General features: G+C 35.5%; 3 protein-coding genes across 6 annotated transcripts; 2 read left to right on the top strand and 1 right to left on the bottom strand.

Moving 5' to 3' along the window:
- Positions 1-88: 88 nt before the first annotated feature.
- On the bottom strand, positions 89-11,915 carry ccdc62 (coiled-coil domain containing 62). Of its 2 annotated transcripts, XM_051909821.1 has the most exons (14): positions 11,449-11,915; positions 11,326-11,366; positions 10,615-10,734; positions 10,272-10,464; positions 8,201-8,367; positions 7,769-7,870; positions 7,494-7,665; positions 7,221-7,337; positions 6,021-6,109; positions 4,175-4,275; positions 3,430-3,897; positions 2,106-2,217; positions 792-1,010; positions 89-659 (listed from the first exon to the last, which is right to left on the bottom strand). In XM_051909821.1, exons 1-14 carry the CDS (start codon positions 11,510-11,512, stop codon positions 606-608), a joined length of 2,019 nt encoding a protein of 672 aa, XP_051765781.1. In that variant the 5' UTR covers positions 11,513-11,915; the 3' UTR covers positions 89-605. The 2 variants fall into 2 exon arrangements, with proteins under 2 accessions (XP_051765781.1, XP_051765782.1); XM_051909822.1 differs by lacking the exon at positions 3,430-3,897.
- A 170-nt stretch (positions 11,916-12,085) lies between these two features.
- On the top strand, positions 12,086-16,610 carry denr (density-regulated protein). 3 transcript variants are annotated; one of them, XM_051909842.1, is made up of 8 exons: positions 12,086-12,163; positions 13,071-13,181; positions 14,393-14,412; positions 14,567-14,651; positions 14,872-14,973; positions 15,878-15,994; positions 16,082-16,221; positions 16,309-16,610. In XM_051909842.1, the coding sequence occupies exons 2-8, from the start codon at positions 13,082-13,084 to the stop codon at positions 16,351-16,353; spliced, it is 609 nt and encodes a 202-aa protein (XP_051765802.1). In that variant the 5' UTR covers positions 12,086-12,163; positions 13,071-13,081; the 3' UTR covers positions 16,354-16,610. The 3 variants fall into 3 exon arrangements, with proteins under 3 accessions (XP_051765802.1, XP_051765800.1, XP_051765803.1); XM_051909840.1 differs by having other exon boundaries at positions 12,092-12,267; XM_051909843.1 differs by having other exon boundaries at positions 12,129-12,148.
- A 211-nt stretch (positions 16,611-16,821) lies between these two features.
- Positions 16,822-20,119, top strand: LOC127520998 (hydroxycarboxylic acid receptor 2-like). Its single transcript, XM_051909825.1, has one exon. It carries the CDS (start codon positions 18,785-18,787, stop codon positions 19,715-19,717), a length of 933 nt encoding a protein of 310 aa, XP_051765785.1. The 5' UTR covers positions 16,822-18,784; the 3' UTR covers positions 19,718-20,119.
- Positions 20,120-21,840: the final 1,721 nt, after the last annotated feature.

The following is a 21,840-nucleotide window of genomic DNA, read 5'->3' as shown; positions in this document are numbered from 1 at the left end:
TGTCACGTCAACAAGTCACACACAGAGTTTCCTCACAGGCTTCCTCATCATTTACTTAATCTGAAATTGTATTCCAGTGTCAACCATGTCAACTGGCAGCATGTAAAGACCTTTATTGTTCTCTTAATTGTCCTGAGATTATGCAAATATACTGTGTTTCAGTGTCTTTTGAAAAGGCTGAAGGCTCCTTGCCCTTACTGTGAGAATTACACTGCATTTCAGGTGTAAAACACAATGATCTAGACTGGAGCCACATCACAGTTCATTATCTTTGAAACCAAACAGGTTAGATGACAGAAAAAACTGGAATGACAAAAAACAACCAACACCATTGTCATCTCGTAGGACAGGTTTAACACTCCAAGAAAGTAGTTTATAAATAACAACAGTCTTTACATCTGTCCAGTCAGAGGTAGTGCTTTGTGTGGGATTAATCACAAATGCTTATTTTAGTACACATATCATAAAAATAGATTTTGATTAAAAACGTATCTGTAAAAATTACTTGTTAGCTTTGTAAAACTCTTTGGTTGCCAAAAATTTATTTATTTTCAGAAGCAGGGAGAAGATGAACGGGGATCCGCCGGTTCTCGTGGATCTATGGATTACTTGCTTCCTTGTAGCAAATGTGTGCTGCTTTTCATCTGGGAGTCACTTTCCTTTAGGAAATTAAGGAGAAAATACCATTTAGTTGCAGTTTAATCTTGAAGCATCATTTATATTATGCATTAAATAATAATGCAAATGTGATGTAATAAGTAATCAGCCTACATCCTCTTAAAGCGACATACCCTGCTTGTTTGGCTGCCCTCTTGGCTATGGGTGGAGGTTTGGGAGTGGCAGCCATTGCCGTGGTTATTTTGGAGGTGACAACCAGAATCACAGTTTGTGGGGCATGGAGATTTCATTGGGCTGACAGATTTCTTGGCAGAGCTTTCCAAACTTGCCACCATTTCCTGGGATTCAGCCAGCAGACGCTGTAAACGGCTTGTGGATGAGCTGTAGCCATCCTGCGTGAGATGAAAATATACATGCGATAAATACAGAGGTCGATAACATGGATACTTTTCATTTAAATATGCCTAAATCACGCATGTGATCAGCTAAGGAGAAATAAAGATCCTATCTAATATGACTATAATAATAACTATTATTATTAATCAAAATACTATTTTTATTTTATTATTAAATTATAAACATGAAATTAATAAAGAAATATATTACTATAGCAATAATACTATTGTAATGTAAAAATGAGTATTTAACAATATTAGTATTATTAATCAAAATTCTATTTTAATTTTATTCTTACTTGCATCATAAAAATTAAATCAAAGAAATATATTGTTATTGCAATAAACTATTGTACTGTACAAATTAGTATTTGTTATTACTACTACTACTAATTATTATTATTATTATTATTATTCAAAATACTATTTTTATTTTATTATTTAAATTATAAAAATTAAATCAAAGAAATATATTATTGCAATAACACTATTGAACTGTAAAAATGAGTATTTAATAATTATTTTTAATCAAAATTGTATTTTTATTTTATTATTTACATTATAAAAATTAAAATCAAAGAAATATAATTGCAATAAACTTGTACTGTACATAATTAGTATTTATTAATAATAATAATTATTCAGAATATATTTTTATCAAATAATAAAATGATAATGATAATAAAATATGATAATGATAAAATAAAAAATATATTTTGAATAATAATAATAATCATTATTATTATTATTACTATTAATAAATACTAATTATGTACAGTACAGTACTTTATCGCAATTATAACATATTTCTTTTCTTTTAATTTTTATAAAAGAAATGTATTACTATTGCAGTAATACTATTGTACTGTCAAAATATTATTTAATATTAATAATAATAATAATAATTATTATTATTTTACAGAACAAATAAAAGCAATTTAAATGTATATGAAAATGTAGCAATTTTCTTTCCTCTGATTTATGCATGATAACTCAGTTTCAGGTTGTAAAATATGGAAATCCATATAAATACAGAACAATCATATCCCTGATAAAAACAATGTATGTAAAGTGTTTGTTGTGGTGGGCTACCTCATTGCCACAGAGTTCAATGCTTATTGTAGAATCGGGTAAACTGACAGAGCTCCGCCTACTTTGGTGACAGGGGGAGGGGCAGTCCAGGTGAAGGCTCAGATCTGCTGCGCTAGTTAACAAAGAGAAAGGCACGATTATTATCAGGCCAACAACATTAGCATTGTTTTCAAAACATGCCCACACAAAATCTGCAAAGAAATCTACAAACTTTAGCGCAATGAATTTTAATATGGTAAAACATGGTAAAATAGAGCTGAAAGTACACTGGAAACATTATCAAATTATTCAAATTCAGATGGAAGACAATGGAAGACATTATTTTGGCAATAGTGCAACAGCTCACTTTTATAGTGGCCTTGGTTCTGGAGGTATTTTTCGCACAGGGATTTTTAAAAAGTCCAACCAGCTACGAGGCGCATCACAACATTACAAACCTAGATTTGAAGCAAAAGCGTATTTGAAAATCGGACAAAAAGACAAAAGGTATAAGACTTATTGTGTACTTAACGGCTTTAAAGAGGAAAAGAACTACAATCAAAGCATTGCGAATTACATAATTGAAATAAACACAATGGATAAATATAAAACTAGTGATTTAAATATGTTGATTAATGTATATAGAACCAATTTTTTTAAGTTTATCGCAAAATATGCACAAATATACGACAAATGTATTACGTCATTCACAGTGCTTCATGTGAGTGGGCGGAGCTAAAGAGCTCTTTTGATTCGCTTGTTTTGATTTTCTGATTGGTGGAGATTTTTTTTGCAGAATTTTGGGTAATGTAGTTTCTCACCAGGAATTCCGCTGTTAAACATGATTATTTTATAAATAAGGTGAAATAATAAATATATAAAGCATATGCCATCAATTAACAGTTTTTATATTAAAGGTTTATAGGTTATCTTCAAAAATCAATTCCTCTGCGGAGAAAACTAATAGGATTTTTACATTGGGAAACCGACTGTTGCACTATATTCTGTTTTGTGCTGCTTGAGGCACATGAAATACACGTTTCATCTTCAATAAACGACCAAAAAGGAAAAATTCTACTGACATTAAGTATGCACTTTTAGCATTCCTATGTGCAGCTAGCAACGCCAAGGTCATGGGTTTGATTCCCAGGGAATGCATGAACTGGTGAAATCAAATGTATACCTTAAATGCAATGTAATTCACTTTGGATAAATGCATCTGCCAGACTCTTTTATCCTAAACAAGAAACTTTGCATTTGGATTCTGTGGAAATCTGCAGATCTTTCTATGCAGGCCTACTTATGACTACAATCTAACTCACAAGATAAAGCTAGTAAATCCTACCAAGAGAATCTTGGACTGATATCCAGATCGACAACACAGACAGGAGTTCCTGTCTCCGCATCATAGTCAATGACAGCCATTAAATCCAGGTTAACAGCGTTATCACAGCAGAGAGCTGGAGGAGCGCACTGGGATGACAACTCAACACAGTTGTTCGCTCTTTCCTTCGTTTCTTTCTCTTGTTCATTGACATCACACCGGTTAGTTGTACAGGTGTTGTTAACACAGTTGGCGCCTGAGCAACTTCCCTCTACGGCTGACTGTTCTGCGACTTCATGGTTTGTGGCGCTCAAAGTTGCGGCAAAGTCAGTCTGCGTTTCCATTTCGACACAAGGATGTTGCGTTAAAACTGATGGGGGATTTTTGCTTGTGCTGTGGCACAGGGTGGACATTAGCCCTGTTTCTAGTTCTGTCCCTTGATGATCACTGTATTCTAGCACATGACTGGCTCCTAAACCAGAATCAGCCCTACAAACACAATAACATTCATAACTCAAGACGTCGGGACCAGGGTTATTATCCTTAACCTTTTTGTAAATTGAAACAGAGCTGAAATAAAACTAAATATAAATATATTCATAGAAAACTAAAATGAAAATTAGCCATGGCAATCAACTGAAATAAGTTGAAGCACGAAAAAATGTATAATATTAGATATTTATAACATTGATGAATATAATAGTATATAAAAATACTAAATTAACACTGGTCTGGACAGAAGTAAAGCCAGTGGCTAAAAACCCACCTCTCACGTGACCTTTGACCCTCATGATGTCGGAGTGCCTCTCTGGCACTCTCCAAGTTCAGCTTCAGCAGCTGGAGGTCATTCTGTTGGTTTTCACACACCTGTCACAAATACATGCATTAATCGTTACACTATCAGTCATTCATTATGTTCTAACTAGGTTTGAAGCAAATCATAACCAATCAGAACATAACTGATGCTGTAGATACAGTAATGTGGAGCAGGATTATGGACCAATGAGATTTCATGGAGGGCGGGGCTACCAAGTCTAATGTGATAAAAAAAAAAAAACTGACCAAATGTGGTCTTGGCAGGGTTAGGACAGCTAAATTTTAAACATCAGATATGCTGATTGGTTGGGTCAAGCTATACATAAAATAACTAACTGATATATATATAAAATAGCTAAAAGGAAAATATAGCTGCAAGCAGCAATTATCGGGGTTCAAGCGCTTCAAGGCCTTTAAGGACAAGCGTAAAAAAGTATTATGTTCTCTTTAGTAATCCTGAAACCATCTAGATCATAGATGGACAAACAGACAGTTTACTAAGGAAATATGTTTTAAAGCTTTTTCACAGTTATCGAGGTTGAGCCAAAAACCTAGGACTAGTTAGTGAAAGTAATGGCCGATTTCTTTCCAATTTCTCACAGGGCTCTAGGACCGCGAGTCAAACAGGCTCAGCAAGTTTAGTTCTGATTGGCCTCCATTACCTTGTCTGACAGCCGCTTAAATTTCATTGGCCGACGGAGGCCATGTTTTTCGAGATACGCAAAAATGTCCTGGAAGACAATCGCAGCACATTGGACAAAGACACCGCATGTCAGTTTTCAATCAGTCAGTCAATTTTTTCATTTTATAGCGCCAACCAAGTGGCCGGTCACCACGTCCTTTCTCACGCGACCACAGACCGAGCCTGTACATGGGTGTATCAAATTTGCTGAAATTATCTCATTCCGTTCAAGAGGGATATTGGCGTTTTAGTAAAAGTGGCCACGCCCACTTCGAACGTTTTGCCATCCCGTTGTGGACGTGAATGGAAATTTTTTATTTTTATTTTTTTGGATATCTATTGACAATCAGACTCCAGAGAATCTTACTGCACTGGTGGTTCCGATTGAGCGAAAAACCACAACTAGTTCGTAAAAAGTAGATTTTTCAGGAAATCCCAAATCCCAAATTTCACCAAAATTGCTCAAATTTCTGAATCGAGACGCGCGTTTTGTTCATCTTGAGCTAAGAATTCCAACTATATTAGACACTTGAGCCTGCGATGAACGGTTTAGGAGTGATGAGCCAATATGTACTTTCGATCACAGCAGCGCCACCATCAGGCTGATTGGTGCGAGCTTTGGTGACGTTGTAGACGGTGTGAGTACTACCAGCCCTCAAAGTTTCAAGTCTCTATGACTTACGGTTTGGTCTGCCTGATCACTTTTAGGGGAGAATACTGATCCTCGGAAATTCTAACAATTACAATAAACGGCTAGTCCATAAAAACATTTATTTTATTATTTATGTAATGATGTCACAGGTGTATGTTTGTAGACTAAATAATGGCTTTGAACAAGAATCAAGGACCTTTTTATAATTCATTTTTTAAAAACACAGAAAAACATAACAGTTTGTTTCAAACTGATAAAAGATTACTTGTGCTGTTTTAGAAAAGATCACGACCAAGTTAAGTGACCGAGTCATGGAAAAGGAATGCAGGCAGTCTTAGATGCATGCTGACAAACCGGAAAAACCGCTCCAGAAGAACAAATGGGAAAGACAGAGATTTCTAAAAATGAATGCTGGCTGACATTGGACAATAAAAAAAAGAGGGAGTTTTGAAAAAGCATTACCTGCCGCAGACAGACCAGCTCAGATTCAGCTCGAGCTTGTTTTGATCGGGACAGTTCAAGTAATTCATCCCTCCAGCTTTTATCTTCATCTGGACAACAGACACAACAACCTCCATTCATTTAAAACATTTAGCATAAACACTCTTGAAACAACTATAAAATATGTTTTCTGCACCAATTAGTGTTTGTTTAGGTATTATTGCTGTTTATTATAATTGTTTTATTGGCAGGTTTCAACAGATGCACTCTTTGGCTCTATTCCGAACCATTTTAAAACATTTTTAAAAGGATTTACATCAACAAATTTCCTTTTTAGGCATTAATAACAAGGTCTTAAGTGTTTGTGAACATTAATTTAACACATTTACTGAGAATTTAACCCCTTTTTGAACATATTTTTCAAAACATACCCTTAAAACTCTCATTTCTGCAACAGTCTGAAACAGTCAATACCATTAGGAAAGCTAATACATTTTCAGATTTTTAAAAATGTATTATTATCAGTCATGCACAGTTACTTGAAACTCTGAAATAATAGCAGAGCCTCTCTGTCTATTGTCTACATACAGTAGCTACCAGTACCATCTACTGTAAAACAGGGTTTCCCCAAAATGGAAAACTGCAGGGGGTTCGTGAGTTGATAAAAAGCTAATAATTAATTAAATCATTAATATGTCAAATTAAAACACTTAATTTAATTTTTAATGTTAAAAATTTTAAATGCTTTTGAATATATTTAAGAAGACTAAATATTTTATTTGTTTACATGCAAGTCAGGCGACTATTAAACAGCATCAGAGAACCGTGAACATACGAATGTGTTCTTCAATTATTGAAATATTAACAAATGTTAACATTTTGATAGCAACCAAATAATCAAATAAAAACAAATACAATACAAATAAGCAAAAATTTAATGATTTTAATGAAACAATTTTCTATCAATACCTTTCAGTGCTGAACAAAAATATTTATTTTTACTCACATCAAAATGTGATGCATTCTGGAACTGCCTGATTCGTGAAGGATACATGCCATGTTTCCTTAGAATTTGGCCAAAATCAAGTATTATGCCTGCACAATTTAGCTGCCCACTATTGGAACTGTGTCCCGAAACATGCCTATGATGCTGTCTAGGTAGCCACTAGAGTTTGAAACTGAGCCTATATTACACTATTAAACATAACAGTAGTGACATACTTATCCTCTGAAGTTCAACGGCAGTGATCTCTTTCTTTAGCAGTTGGTTTTCCTGCTTTAAGCGGATGAGTTCTTCTCTCTGGCTGTTGTTCTCAATGGTTTTTTCCTGAAGCTCAGCTGAGAAAAAAATAAAAAAATGAAACATACCAACAGCATCCAGCACCTTTATTTTTCTTATAACAGATTTACAGTGAGCAAGAGACAGAAGAAAGCATGGTAGGATTCTCAGAGAACACAATCATGACTCTGAGATTGTTAAATAACACCGTCTACCTTTAAGTTGTGTGTTTTCATGTCTGCCCTCTCTGAATCGGTGTTTGTGTTCCTCCATTTCTCGCAGCGTTTTGCTCTCACGTGTTCGCAGCTCTTCAAGTGATTTCTCTAGGTCACAAAGACGACCAGACAGCTCTAAAATGTGATTTGTGGCCTCAATCACATCTTTATCCTGATAAAAAAAAGGCACTTAGATTAATGTGTCTGATTAAAAGGATATAAGATAAAGGATGTGTGTGTGTGTGTGTGTGTGTGAGTGTTCGAGTTTCTGCTACCTTCAGTTTGAGCATGGAGCTGAGCTCTTCCTCGCGCACCTGCAGCTGCCCCACCTGTGATGACAGGATCATGACCGTGGAGTTCAGACTCTGGTTCCTCTCCTATGAGTGTCATTTCAAGAGAGAAGACAATAATGTGAGAAGATGCGATCAGGATATGGGACATGCTAAGCTAAAGGCTCGGCCTTAAAGGGTTAGTTCACCAAAAAATTAAAATTTCTGCCATTAATTAGTCATTACTCACCCTCATGTCGTTCCACACCTGTAAGATATTTTTTGACAAAATCCGAGGGGTATATGCAATTTAATTACCACTTTCAAGGCCCAGAAAGGTACTAAAGACCGCAAAAATAGGCTCAGATTTCGCTGTACCTTTCTCGGATTTTTCCTTTTTGGGTGAACTAATCCTTTAAAAAAAGATTTGAACTTCACCTCCAAGTCCTGCTCGTGTCTGCTGGTGTTCATCTGTCTCCGGCTCAGCTCGTGTAGTTGCTGTTGGGTGCTGTTGAGCTCTCTGTGCGAGTCTTTCTCTCTCGCTTCCGCCACCTTCGTCCGCCTACTGAGAGTTCTGATCACCTCATTACGCTTCTCCAGCTCATCTAGGCAACCATGAACAGTCAAATACAATACACATTTAAAGAAATGACTATTTCTATTCAGCAAGGATGGACAAAATTGATGACAAGTCAAAGTAATGACATTTATAATGTTATACAAAAAAACTGAATTTCAAATAAATGCTGTTCTTTTGAACTTTATATTCATCAAAGAATCCTGAACTGTTTTCAACATTGATAATAATGATCAGAAATGTTTCTTAAGAAGCAAATCAGCTTATTAGAATGATTTCTGAATGATCATGTGACACTGAAGACTGGAGCAATGATGCTGAAAATTCAGCTTTGATCACAGGAATAAATTACATTTTATAATATACTAAAATACAAATCAGTTCTGTTAAATTGTAGTAATATTTCACAATATTACTGTTTTTGATCAAATAAATGCATAATGATAATGATACAGTCCACTTATTTAAACTTATTTATTTATTGAAACTAAGCTGCAAAAATGGGTAATTCAGAAAATGTCTTGGTATTGACATCACAACCAAGAGCACCATAAAAGTCTGTTATTTCTACAGCATTTGAGACACTGGTCAAGACAATGTTGCTGTGTTGGACTGGTCGGGATGCTCAAAAAGAGCAATGTGTTGAAACTTTAAGCACTATACTTTGACCCCGGGTTTCACAGACGAGGCTTAAGCCTAGTTCCAGACTAAAATGCATGTTTGAGCTGTTTTAACTGAAAGTATCTTAATATCTCTTAAAATATGTCAGTGCCATTGTTTTGTCTCAAGATGCACACCATTAATGTTTTTTTTTTCTAGTGAACTTTTATAAAAGCTACTTAAATGTCCTAATTGAACTAAGGCCTAATCCTCGCTTAATCTAAGCCCTGTCTGTGAAACCAGGCTGAAGTGTTTAATTCAGAGGTCTTAAAAGGTACATTATCAAAAACAACTTGTTTGATTGACAGAAAAAAGTGAAATGGTCATTTAAAGGATTAGTTCACTTCAGAATTAAAATTTCCTGATAATTTACTCTCCCCCATGTCATGATGTTTTTCTTTCTTCAGTCAAAAAGAAATGAAGGTTTTTGAGGAAAACATTGCAGGATTTTTCTCCATATAGTGGACTTCAACAGTTACCAACAGGTTGAAGGTCCAAATGTCAGTTTCAGTGCAGCTTCAAAGAGCTCTACACGATCCCAGACGAGGAATAAGAGTCTTATCTAGAGAAACAATCGGTCATTTTCAAAAAAAAAAAAAAACTATACATTTTTTAACCACAAATGCTTGTCTTGCACTTCTCTGCGATGCACCACACATTACATAATCATGTTGGAAAGGTCACGAGTGACGTAGGTGAAAGTACGATCCAGTGTTTACAAAGCATTCGTGCAAAGACTAAGTCAAATTCCCTTTTCAAAAAAAGGTAAAACAACGATGTCGGATGATTTTGAAGTTGGAGCAGAAAATAAGATGGAGTTTTTCGCCCTACCTCCTCCTACGTCACGCATGACCTTTCCAACGTGATTACATAATGTGTGGCGCATCGCAGAGCAGTGCAAGATGAGCATTTGTGGTTAAAAAGTATATAATATTTAAATTTTTTTTAGAAAATGGCCGATCATTTCTCTAGATAAGACCCTTATTCCTCGTCTGGGATCGTGTAGAGCCCTTTGAAGCTGCACTGAAACTGACATTTGGACCTTCAACCCGCTGAACCCCAGTGAAGTCCACTATATGGAGAAAAATCCTGGAATGTTTTCCTCAAAAACCTTCATTTCTTTTTGACTGAAGAAAGAAAGACATAAACATCTTGGATGACATGGGGGTGAGTAAATTATCAGGAAATTTGAATTCTGAAGTGAACTAATCTTTTAAAACTAAATTAGTGTTTTTGGTTCAAAATTGAACTTCACACTGGATTCACTCTCACCTTCCAGTCGGGTACATCTCTGTTCCAGGATCAGCACTCTCTGACGGTCCTGCTCCCAGGACAGCAGCTGCTTGTGATGGGCGGCTGCCATGACATTGAGCTCCTGGTCGCGGTCCTTTAATTCTGCAATGAGAAGCTGCAGCTCCAGCCGCTGCCTCTGCATTGTAGAGGCCTCCAACCCATTATCTGGTGTCTAGTAACGTCACAAAAATGAGCCAATACTTAGTTAATAAGCCACAAACCCATCCAAACCAGTTTTAAAATGAAATGGGAATTATCAAGCAATAAGCAGCAAATGTGGGAAATCATTTTAAGCTATTTCAAACAAAACGTGTTACTGTACCTGGAAATTCTGCGTTAATGAAAAAGAGGACGTTGGTTTTGAGAGATCGTGCAAACTCAGTGCTGCTGGTCTCGTTCTGGTGTAGGAAACATCTGGGGTCTCGTTAGCAGCAAAAAGATTCTAGAAATGAGTATCATAAAATGAGCATCAAATCTCTTTTATTTGCCAAGAAGTGTAAAGTTGAATTTGAAATGCAACTGCTCAACAAGAAATCACAATTACAATAAATACAAAGAACATTTACACATCGCAATATAGAGACAATCTACAATGTGCAATATAAAAAATGCAAAACGATACACATTAAAAGTGTAAAAAGTATGCAAGATTTACAATAAAAGTGGGGGAAACTACTTTTTATGGTTTTTAGGGTTTTTTCAGAATTTAGGCCACTACTCATTTTTTATTATCTCTAATTTCCACATTTTAGAATAATCATAAATTCATCAAAACAATGAAATAACACAAATGAAAGGGAAACATAAATATGACTAAAAATGTCCAACAAATGAATACAAATTATTTTAGCTTTTTTCAAAGCTGACATCTATTGTCTATATTCCAGTTCCATAATACACCCTCTCAACCAACATCATGGGATGCTTTTTAAATAGGATTTGGCATATGTTCAGGTGGTCCTTCACTATTCACTCACCTCATCCACTAATGAGTAATATTGTACATAAAACAATTTAAAAACAACCAACCAACCTTTTTTACAGGAGTACTGTGCCAGGGCTCCTCTGGATATCCTGTAAAATCATTAAGTTACTTAATGTAATCTAATAATCATCATGTTTTGAATTTCACTATTGTTTGCATGACGTTTATCACCTTTTGATATCGAAAAACTTCCAGGAGTTTTAGAGTTTCTTCTGTCTTTTAAACCCTCCATCATCACATCTCACATTGGACAAACTAATAACACTGACAAATATCTCAAATTACATCTAACTTCACTTTAAATGAACAAAACATCAGCATCAAAATCATCCCGATGCACAATATCACAGTATCGCTGTCTGATTATGGCACAGAGTTCAGTCTAATTGTTTTTAAAGATCCATTATTTAAGTGTAAACAAGACACTCGGGATTAAAAATAAACAAATAAATGTAATGTAAAGATCCTAATTCCTAATCCAAACCCACGATTAATTTATAAAAATGGACAAAAAAAGTTCAATTAAAAAATTTAATTCAGAATCACTTTGAAATGTATATGTGACAAGACGCGGGTGATTATGTTCGGAATTCTCAAACGGCATGTTGTGATCTGCGCTGAACGAGGCGTCCACCGCGATGCCTAGTTTAAAAGATTCCTTCAAAAATAACTTTATACGTATTAATTTTATGAAATTACATAAAATGCCTTATCTAAACAATATCTTGCCTATATTAAAATTATTAATTCACTATTACCTTAAAATACTCCACCACGAAGTATGTACGCAATACGGCATAGGCGCAAACGCAGTTGTTGCTGTGCCTCAGAGAGGCGTTGTCAGGACCCAAAGCCAAATCAGACAGTGAAGGTGTGCTGAGCAACAGTCAGTGAAACTCTTTCACCCTTTAAAGAACACCCGTACGAGTTAATGTAATAATGATCAAGGTGTTACTCAAAAGCAAGTTGTACTGAGATTATACCGACGGGGTATGTATGAGCTTGAGCGCGTGGCTGCTGTAGGAGAGCTGTGATTAGCAGTGGTGGCTAATGAATGGGTGCTCAATGGTGTGGATGGATGATCATTGTGCGGAGGCTTCATGATTTAAGTCACTGTCAGTGGCTCTAAATTATTTTAAAACTATATCTGCATGCATTTATTAGTGTAATAAGAAGAAGCTTTGATCAGACCCATTGCATCTGATCTTAGTGTGCTGGTTAGTATCTCTAAAGCACCACTAGGGTGCTGCTATTACATGACATTTTATATGTTTACATGCGCTTGATGCGTTTTGTGATATTATGAACCAAAATAGAACGTTTTGAGAGTTTCATGAATTTAAAACTATTATAACGATTTCCTCAAGGTTGATAAATAGTGCACATGTGGAAGATCTTTCTGCTGTCAAATGGGCCTTTTGTAATTAGATGGACAGATATGCTCATTTTTGGTTATGGCAGTACACTAGGTTTTACTTTAAACCCAACAGCTTATGCCTGATGCGTAGTTTGTTATATCTGTTGTAAATTAATTATAATCATCATTAGACGGACCACATTTCTGTATGCATGTCATGAAGGCACCATATTGTTGATTTTGGCAATTTTTTTTTTTGCAAACTAAACACTTTCCTCAAGCTGTGTGTGATGAGTATGTGCTTTTTTTTTTCTTTTTCTTTTTCTTTCTTGCGTGATAGTTTAGAATTTAAGCTATCATCATGTATCAGTTTGTTTCTCACTGTGCATCCGCTGGTTGAGTTATGTGAAATAACCCTTCTGTATGGTTTGTGCAGATTCATGTAATATGGCTACTACTGAGAATGCAGAGTCAGGTTTACCAGAAAATAAAGGGGATCGGGCCGACCCAGATGCAAAATACCCACTGAAAGTTCTCTACTGTGGAGGTGAGAAAATACATGATACATGTATTTTTGGGAAAATGCACTACATTTAAAATGCTAATTTTTAAATTAAATGTTATTCTCTTAAAGGGATAGTTCACCCAAAACTGAAAATTATCCCATAATTTACTCTCTCAACCCATCCTAGGTGTATATGACTTTCTTCTTTCAGCCGAACACAATCAGAGTTACATTAAAAATATCCTGGCTCTTTCCAAGCTTTATAATGGCATTGAATAGTGCCCAAGTTTTTGAAGCTCATAAAAGTAATCCATACGACTCCAGTGGGTTAATAAATGCCTTCTGAAGTGAAGCGATGGGATTTTGTAAGAAAATATATCTATATTTAAAACTTTATAAATTGTAATCACTGGCTTCTGGCAACGGCGGTGCGAGAGTCTAGTTCTGGCGGAAGAGTGACCTCTGACCTGACGTATGGCGTAGCTCCTCTTCTCTTATATCGAAACCTGTGACATTTTTCTTTGAAACTTTTCGTTTTAGACTTCTAATGGTATTGTGATAAAATGGGTCCCCCCCTGAAATCGGGTCTCCGTTAAGACCCCTTTGGTTCAAATTGCTCTATTTAGCATCTTATTACAATTCCTACAAAATCATGTTATGATAAATGCTGTTTCAACTACATTATAATGACCATTTATGTCTGTATTAGTTAGACGATACACAATTAGCCTGATAGCTTAGTTTATACACACATTTGCACTTACTCTACATGTATTCACAATCATCTTTAATGTAATTGTGTTAAATTAATTGTTAACTGTCCAAATATTTAGTTATAAATAATACAAATAAATGATGTTTAATTGTTCGCTTAATAGGCTATTATTATTTTTTATTAATGAACAGTTAATCAAGTGTAAGAAATTACGTTCAATTGGTTTTATTTTGCACTAATTTATTTTCATACACATTATATAGTAAGTTATGCATATTTTAAATTAATATAATTCATATATACTTCGGATAATCAACTGACAGTTTGTGGAGACCGGATTTCAAGGGAGGACCCGATTTGTCATGACACCGGCATTTTGTTTTGCTCTATTCTGTGCTTCCGCGTTTGTCAATTCTCATCTGAGCTTACGGTGCGCCTACGTCAGGTCAGTTTTAAGTGCCATTACAATTATTGGGTGAACTATTCCTTTAATATTTTGGTTCACAGCCGTGTAATTTCTGTCCTCTTTTACTTGCAGTGTGTTCCCTGCCAGTAGAGGTGAGTACATGACATGTTAAAAATGATCACTTATTTGTTATTACTTGATTCTTAATGTACAGTTTTGTTTTTTTAAGAATTATTCTGTGAAAACTTCATATGAGTATGTTGGTAGAAAGTGAATTAATAAAACGTGTCTGCTTTGCTCTGCTAGTACTGCGAGTACATGCCTGAGCCAGCCAAATGCAAACAGTGGCTTGAGAAGAACTTTCCTGATGTGTTTGCTAAACTGACTCTTGGTAAGTCGATTTTCTTTCACAGCAACTTTCATATAAAGTCACAATAGTGCTTTTGAGCCGTCAGCTGTTTTGCCTCATGTAGGAATGTTTGATCTCTGAGTGTATTTTTTTTTCATATTGGACACTGGGGGGTGCATATTTGGTCTGCATCTTTATGACATGCACTGCTGTATCAGTTTGCCAGTATTTTGACAACTGAAGTCACTGCTGTTGTGTGTAGGTACAGCACCCAAACAGGAAACAAAAGGAGGAGGAGGTGGTGGTGGTGGTGGAGAGGCGCCCCCTGCAGGAGAGGAAGAGGAGAAGAAGAAACAGAAGAGAGGTTAGACATTTTTTATATATAGACATCTATAAACATAAGCATTTGCATATGCTCACGATGGTGCTCCCAAGTTTGAATCTGCGTCACTTTTCCAGTGGCATTGCACGCCACATCCAAAACTCTCCTAAATCTCTTAAAGGGGTGGTTGATTATGATTTGACTTTAACTTTAGTTAGTGTGTAATGTTGCTGTTTGAGCATAAACAACATCTGCAAAGTTACGACGCTCAAAGTTCAATGCAAAGGGAGATATTTTCCTTTTACAGAAATCGCTTAAGGACTACAACAAACGGCTGGTAGGGACTACAATGAGCTTCTTCCTGGGTTGGTGACATCACTAACCCTAACATTTACATAAAGCCTGTCTATGCCTTGTTGGGCTGCTTTAGAGAAGAGGAAGAGTTGTTGTAGTAGTGTTGTTGCCATGCCGTCAATTCAACGCTGGATTCGCACAAAAGATTAACATGACGGCACATGCTAGTCAATGAGTTGAATCAACTCCACAGCAACTACATAAATTTATCCACTAACCATTCAGAAATGTCCAGTTTCATTTTAAAAGGTGTAACTTCTTCCTGAGTCTCTCCATCAGTGTCGACTCCGGTTTGAACAATGTAAGGCTGAACACCGTTACTGACAATCCTCATTTTGGCTGCGTGAGATTCTCCAGCTTTGTTGTTGTTGAGCAACCGAAGCAATTTTAGTACTTCAGCTTAAACTTTTACTTCAGTTAGTTGCCAATGCAACATTTCTAATTTAAGTTTTTCACCTAATATTTATATTTTATATTTTTCAATTACTGAAAACAGTTTTTAATAGTTTGTTAACAAAAGCAACACTGGCATTTGGCATGATTTTTTTTCTGGCTATGAAAGTCTGTATTATTTTTTTTATTCCCTTTGCAGGTGGAAGAGGTCAGATCAAACAGAAAAAGAAGACCGTCCCTCAAAAAGTCACGATAGCAAAAATCCCAAGAGCTAAAAAGAAATACGTCACGAGGGTGTGTGGCTTGGCCACTTTCGGTAAGGCTATGATTGTAGCTAATAGTCTGTCTTAATGTTTGTCATGTATTTTTACCCTGTGGTAACTTATTCTGTGGTCCACATCAGACATCGACCTTAAGGAGGCGCAGAGGTTTTTTGCTCAGAAATTCTCCTGCGGTGCCTCAGTGACAGCAGATGATGAAATCATCATTCAGGGAGACTTTACAGATGACATCATCGACGTCATCCAGGAAAAGTGGCCTGAGGTGAACAAACATCCCAGATCCCAGCATTAAATCCAACCAGATGAACCATTATCAGAGCTTTTCTTGACATATTCTCTAATCCGACAGGTGGATGACGACAGCATCGACGATCTTGGAGAGGTCAAAAAGTGAAGCCCCATATGCACTTTTACTGAAACGGATGCGACGTGACACAGCAAACCTGGCCAAATGTACACATCGACATAAAGCCCTTTTATATCTATTTTATTTACTGTATAGAATTTCCATGGACTCGGCTTCATCCTTGGGGTTTTTCAGTTCTTGATAGCTGCTTTGTCACTTGGTTGCCAAATGTCTGGAATGATGTGACTCAAAGCATTTCACACATGCAAACAATAGACTAATAAATTTCGGTCTCATTCGACACACTTCTGTTGTATATCGTTTCTTTTATCATCTTTTATCCAATGCAACACTGTGGCCTTTAGTTTGATTTACAAATGCATTTTGAAACTGTATTCATATGTCATGTTTGCTAAATAATAATAATTTACTCACCCTCATATTCCAAACCCATTAGGCTTTCTGCAAAACATAAAATGGAGATCATTTAAGGAATATCCAGTAGGGTGAATTCAATACAATGTCAGTACACTGTGTTACAATTGTGACTTACTTTACTGTTTCATTAAACACCCAAAAGTGTCTGCAAAATATCCATGCGGCTTGCTGATCATTTTCCAAGTGCTCCAATTGGTTCTGTTGAAAAACAACGTGACGTTTAAGCCATAGTACAGAAAAAATCACAGCGGCTGCCATTTCTCTTCTTCGCTTTAGTCCAGTAGGTGGTGAAAATCCTTTTATGTTTGCCAACATCCATTTAAAATGTCAGAAATGCCACAAATTTCTACAAAAAGTTCTAACGCGCACATATAACTCCTATACTCTTCCAATGCCAATAGTTCACAGCTGCGTACAGTAAGCAGTTCAAAGACCCCCGCTGATTAGATTCATAAACTCCTGCTCAGTCTGATGGTCTCTCAAATCCTCTGGTACCAATTTATTCACAATGTTCTCCATTGGGAGCAGGTCCTTCAGCGCAACGGCCCCTAGATGCTGGAACCCTCTCCCCCTGCATCTCCATAAAATATCCTGCCTTCACAACTAAACAGAAAACATTTGTTTTCTTGGTGATGTTGAAATGTTCTGTCTGAAATTTTGCCATTTGTTTTTTTTTTTCTGCTTATTTTCTTCAATTTCTAGTATCTATGTCATGTACTTTCTCTTTTTATTTCTGTTCTAGTTGTTGCAGTTTTTTTCTGTACTTATCTCATTATTATTTTATACTTAATTATATTACTCATACTCATATTATACTTAATTATTAAATTAAGTATAATTAAACCAGATATGAGAGATCAGTTGGTATAATAAAACATTTTATTTGGTTGGTATATTTTTGGATGCATAGCAAACAATTTTTACCTGCTTTTGCCTACTAAAAATTTCAAAAGAACAAAACATATTTTGCATGAATAAAAATTTTTTTTTTTTTGCAGTGACATTTTTATGAAAATAATGTCAATAACAGCCCTCACAAATTTCAGTAGCATATTGTAATGTGAAAAAATCTTGTTCTCATTATTATAATATGAAAAAATATATATTTAAAAATAAATTCCCTTGTTATATTTTGCCCCAAAATAAAAGGAGCTACATTTACTTACAATAAATGTCAGTAATGGCCCTCCCAAATTTCAGTAGCATACTGTAATGCGAAAAAAATCTTGTTCTCATTACTATAATATCAAAAAATATATATTTAAAAATAAATTCCCAGATTATATTTCACCCCATAATCAAAGAGCTACATTTATTGACAATAATGTCAAGTAATGGCCCTCTCAAATTTCAGTAGCATACTGTAATGTGAAAAAAAATTGTTCTCATTACTATATCAAAAAAATGTTTCAAGTACATTTGTAAAGAACAATTATTTACATCATGACAGTATTTGTACTTTAATATCTGCTTATTTTATAAAATATTTGCTTTTTTATTAAAAATGTGCTTAATTGTCATTAAAATGTCACAAAGCAAAAATAAAAAAAAAACCTTTCTAATCATAAAAGTTATTTTTATTTTTAAAAAAAATATATAATAATTTTGAATTTTTAAAAATATAACCTGAACATTTCTTTGCGAGATTCATCCAAACACTTCCATCAGGAAAAACAAAACATGCAAAATCATGTTCAACAAAAACAAAAAGTTCTTTGTTAATTGTATTGTTCAGTTTTTCATTGTATGCCCAAGTGTAAAGTATCCTACACATAATCACTTTAATGGTGCTTTTGGAGAGTCCCAACTTGCAGCGCGATGTGATTATTAAATTCATAAGAGGCACAAATTCCTCTCGAGACCATTTACTTATCACACCTGGGTTTTTTGTTGTCCATGTGCATGCTTACAGCTACACCATTTGCATGTGAGCAAACATCTTAAGAACAAGTCTCATGGGAATCATTGCCATATGAGACGAAACAGTGAAAAGATCTGAAGTTCTCCGACTTTTGTCTAGTTTCACAGCAGCATCATAATCATGAACAACTCCTCAATGTGCTGCACTTATGAAACACCCATGCTGGACCAATTCCTTCCCCCTGTAATGTTCACGGAATTCATATTGGGCCTTATGGGGAATGTCCTCGCCCTCTCGATGTTCTTCTACCACAGGGACACCTGGAAGCCCAGTTCTATTTATCTTGCCCATCTAGCTCTGGCGGACTCATTGGTCCTTTTCTGCCTTCCTTTCAGGGCCGACTACTACCGCAGGGGCAAGGACTGGGTCTACGGAGACGCTTTTTGCCGTATTTTGCTGTTTCTTTTGGCCACGAACAGAGCCGGCGGTATATTCTTCCTCACTGCCGTCGCCGTGGATCGATACCTGAAGATCGTCCACCCTCTCAACCGCATCAACCGCATGGGTGTGCGCTACGCCCTGTGGGTGTCTGTTGGCCTTTGGGTTCTCATTATAGCCATGACTGTCTACCTGTTAACAGACGAACATTTCTACTATCTAAACAACCACACGCAGTGCGAGAGCTTCAACATCTGCTTTGGGAATAATTCACGGTTCACCTGGCACAATGTGTTCTACGTTATCCAGTTCTTTGTACCGACGGCCATTGTAATCTACTGCACAACCTGCATTACATGGCAGCTGAAGAGTAAGACGGTGGACACACAGGGCAAAATCAAGAGGGCAGTGCAGTTTATCTTAGCAGTGGCTGTGGTTTTCATCATATGTTTCTTCCCGAGCAACATCTCACGTATTGCCATGTATGTCCTGAAGCTCTGGTATAATGAATGCCACTATTTCAGCGAGGCAAATGATGCGTTTAAAACCACCGTCTGCTTTACCTACTTCAACAGCGTACTCAATCCCATCGTCTATTACTTTTCAAGCCCCGTGTTCAGTGGATCCTTTAGGAGAATCTGCATGAAACTTCTAGGAAAGAAAATTGAGGAATAATTATAGTTCTGTGATAATATTCTGGCCCTGTCCCAAATCCTAAGCTCTCGCAGTTCATTAAAAAGTCCACAGTTTGGCAAAAGTGTATTCAAAGGGGGCACTGGTGATGTTACTAAAGCCTAAAATGACAAATTGGACATTCTACACAGTCTCATGGACTTATACACTCGCACGCAATCACAAAAAAAGTGAACATAAAGGGTGCCGTTTGGGACAGGGCCACAGTGTGTGGTTTTGACATTATACAGTAGGATATATATTCATTTAAATGTAAATGATGCCTGCCAATATATACTCTATATAACGCATCTATGTGAGACAACCTTCAAAAAATGTATTAACCAAAACGGTACATATTATATTTATATAAATATTTTCATCACAATGAATAAAAAAAATAAAATAAAAAAAATAAAAAAATATTTATATATATATATATATATATATATATATATATATATATATATATATATATATATATAGTGCCTTTATTTAAACAATTGTTGCGTTATTTCTAAACATTTATTGCATATTTTTCACTGTCTGTTTGGAATACTGACTTGTTACTGGTTATTCAATACTCCATAAATTTGATTATCATTTTATGTTGCCTTTTCAGTGCAAGAAACATATTTATTTGTAATACTCTCCCTGAGCTTATGACTAAATTAAGACATTTTCTACTGCATAAGCAAAATAAATCAATAAGGCATTTAATAAATGTTTTCAATTTTTTTCCCCCGTGTGATTATTTTATTGGATAACACTTAATTTTTATTTATTCATTAGCAACGGCTTAGAGCTGTTGTTCAGTTTGAGCTATAATTTTACACACATATTCTGAACAAATTTACTGCTTGCATTTACGATCTTTGTTTGAAATTGCCTTCTTTTTTATTTTGGAAAAACCAGTGAATTAATATTCTTCTCATTAACTGATGAACCAGTTTGAATTCAATTGCATGCTCTTTAGACAAATATCTAACAAAATTGCAAAGAAACTGTTGAATGAACAAACATTTGCAGACATAAAATGACTGTTTATGTCGTACAATTTTGAAATTTGAAAGACTGACTTTGATCAAATTTCAGACACTTTTCTGATCTCATGAAGAACAAATTTGTCTCCTATATCCATGATGTATATCTAATCCAGAAAGTTTTATGCAGAGTTTGTAATCAGTGTGAGTGTATCCATGTCCTACCACTAAAATCCAGAAGAGGGAGTGTCACAGACAGATTTTGAGCTTTGAAAGGCTGAGAGCAGGTGGAAGCTACAGGGTAATCGTGCCATTATGAATACATGTTAAAGCAGATAACAGAACAGAGGAAGTGTTTCAGAGGAAAACTGTGAAGTGAACAATATATATAACAAAACTAATCACAAATGAAATATAGAGAATAAAATCTTTATTGCAAAACTTGATGTGAGTGATAAATCTGCATTAAATTTCCTACATCTCTCCGAAGAACCTGCAAAATGCTGCTAGCATTTTTGCATACGCGTTTTGTATATAAACTATTTTGGATCCATCTTACTTCATTGGAGAAATGTGCATTATTTGTGTTACATATGGCCCTTATTATTACTTTTTTTTTTCTAAATGCACTTGCAAAAATGCCATTTGAGCTTTAGTGATTTAATTATTTTGTTGTATGGCAAATAATAATAATAATAAAAAAATTATTTGGTCTAAAGAAAATATGGCCGTATAGAGTGCAACAGTGCCCACCCCCTTTATCAGCAGTGCTGTTCAAGAAGTATTTTTTCCATTCATTTTTCCCCATAGGGATTTAAAAAAAGTTTTCGTTAAAGCATTATAAGTCATGAACCAAGCCAACCAGCTATGAGGTGAATCATAACATTATAAACTTTGATTACGTCATTCGCAGTGCTTCATGGGAGTGGGTGGAGCTAAAGACCTCTTTCGACTGTACGGCATCATAGGTAATGTAGTTTTTCACAAATTCCGCTGTTCAACACGATTATTTTAAAAAATAAGTTGAAATAATGTAGGCTGACTGGGTTCAACAGAAGTAAATATCATAGATTAACAACCTCGTAGCTCACAGTAAAGCTGTCTTTAAAGGTTTATAAGTTAAAAGCATAGACAAAGAGATGG

This window comes from Ctenopharyngodon idella, chromosome 10 (genome assembly GCF_019924925.1).
Source record: "Ctenopharyngodon idella isolate HZGC_01 chromosome 10, HZGC01, whole genome shotgun sequence".
Taxonomy (NCBI): domain Eukaryota; kingdom Metazoa; phylum Chordata; class Actinopteri; order Cypriniformes; family Xenocyprididae; genus Ctenopharyngodon; species Ctenopharyngodon idella.
Note: the sequence above shows the minus strand (reverse complement) of the source record. Positions and strands in the feature narration are given on the sequence as shown.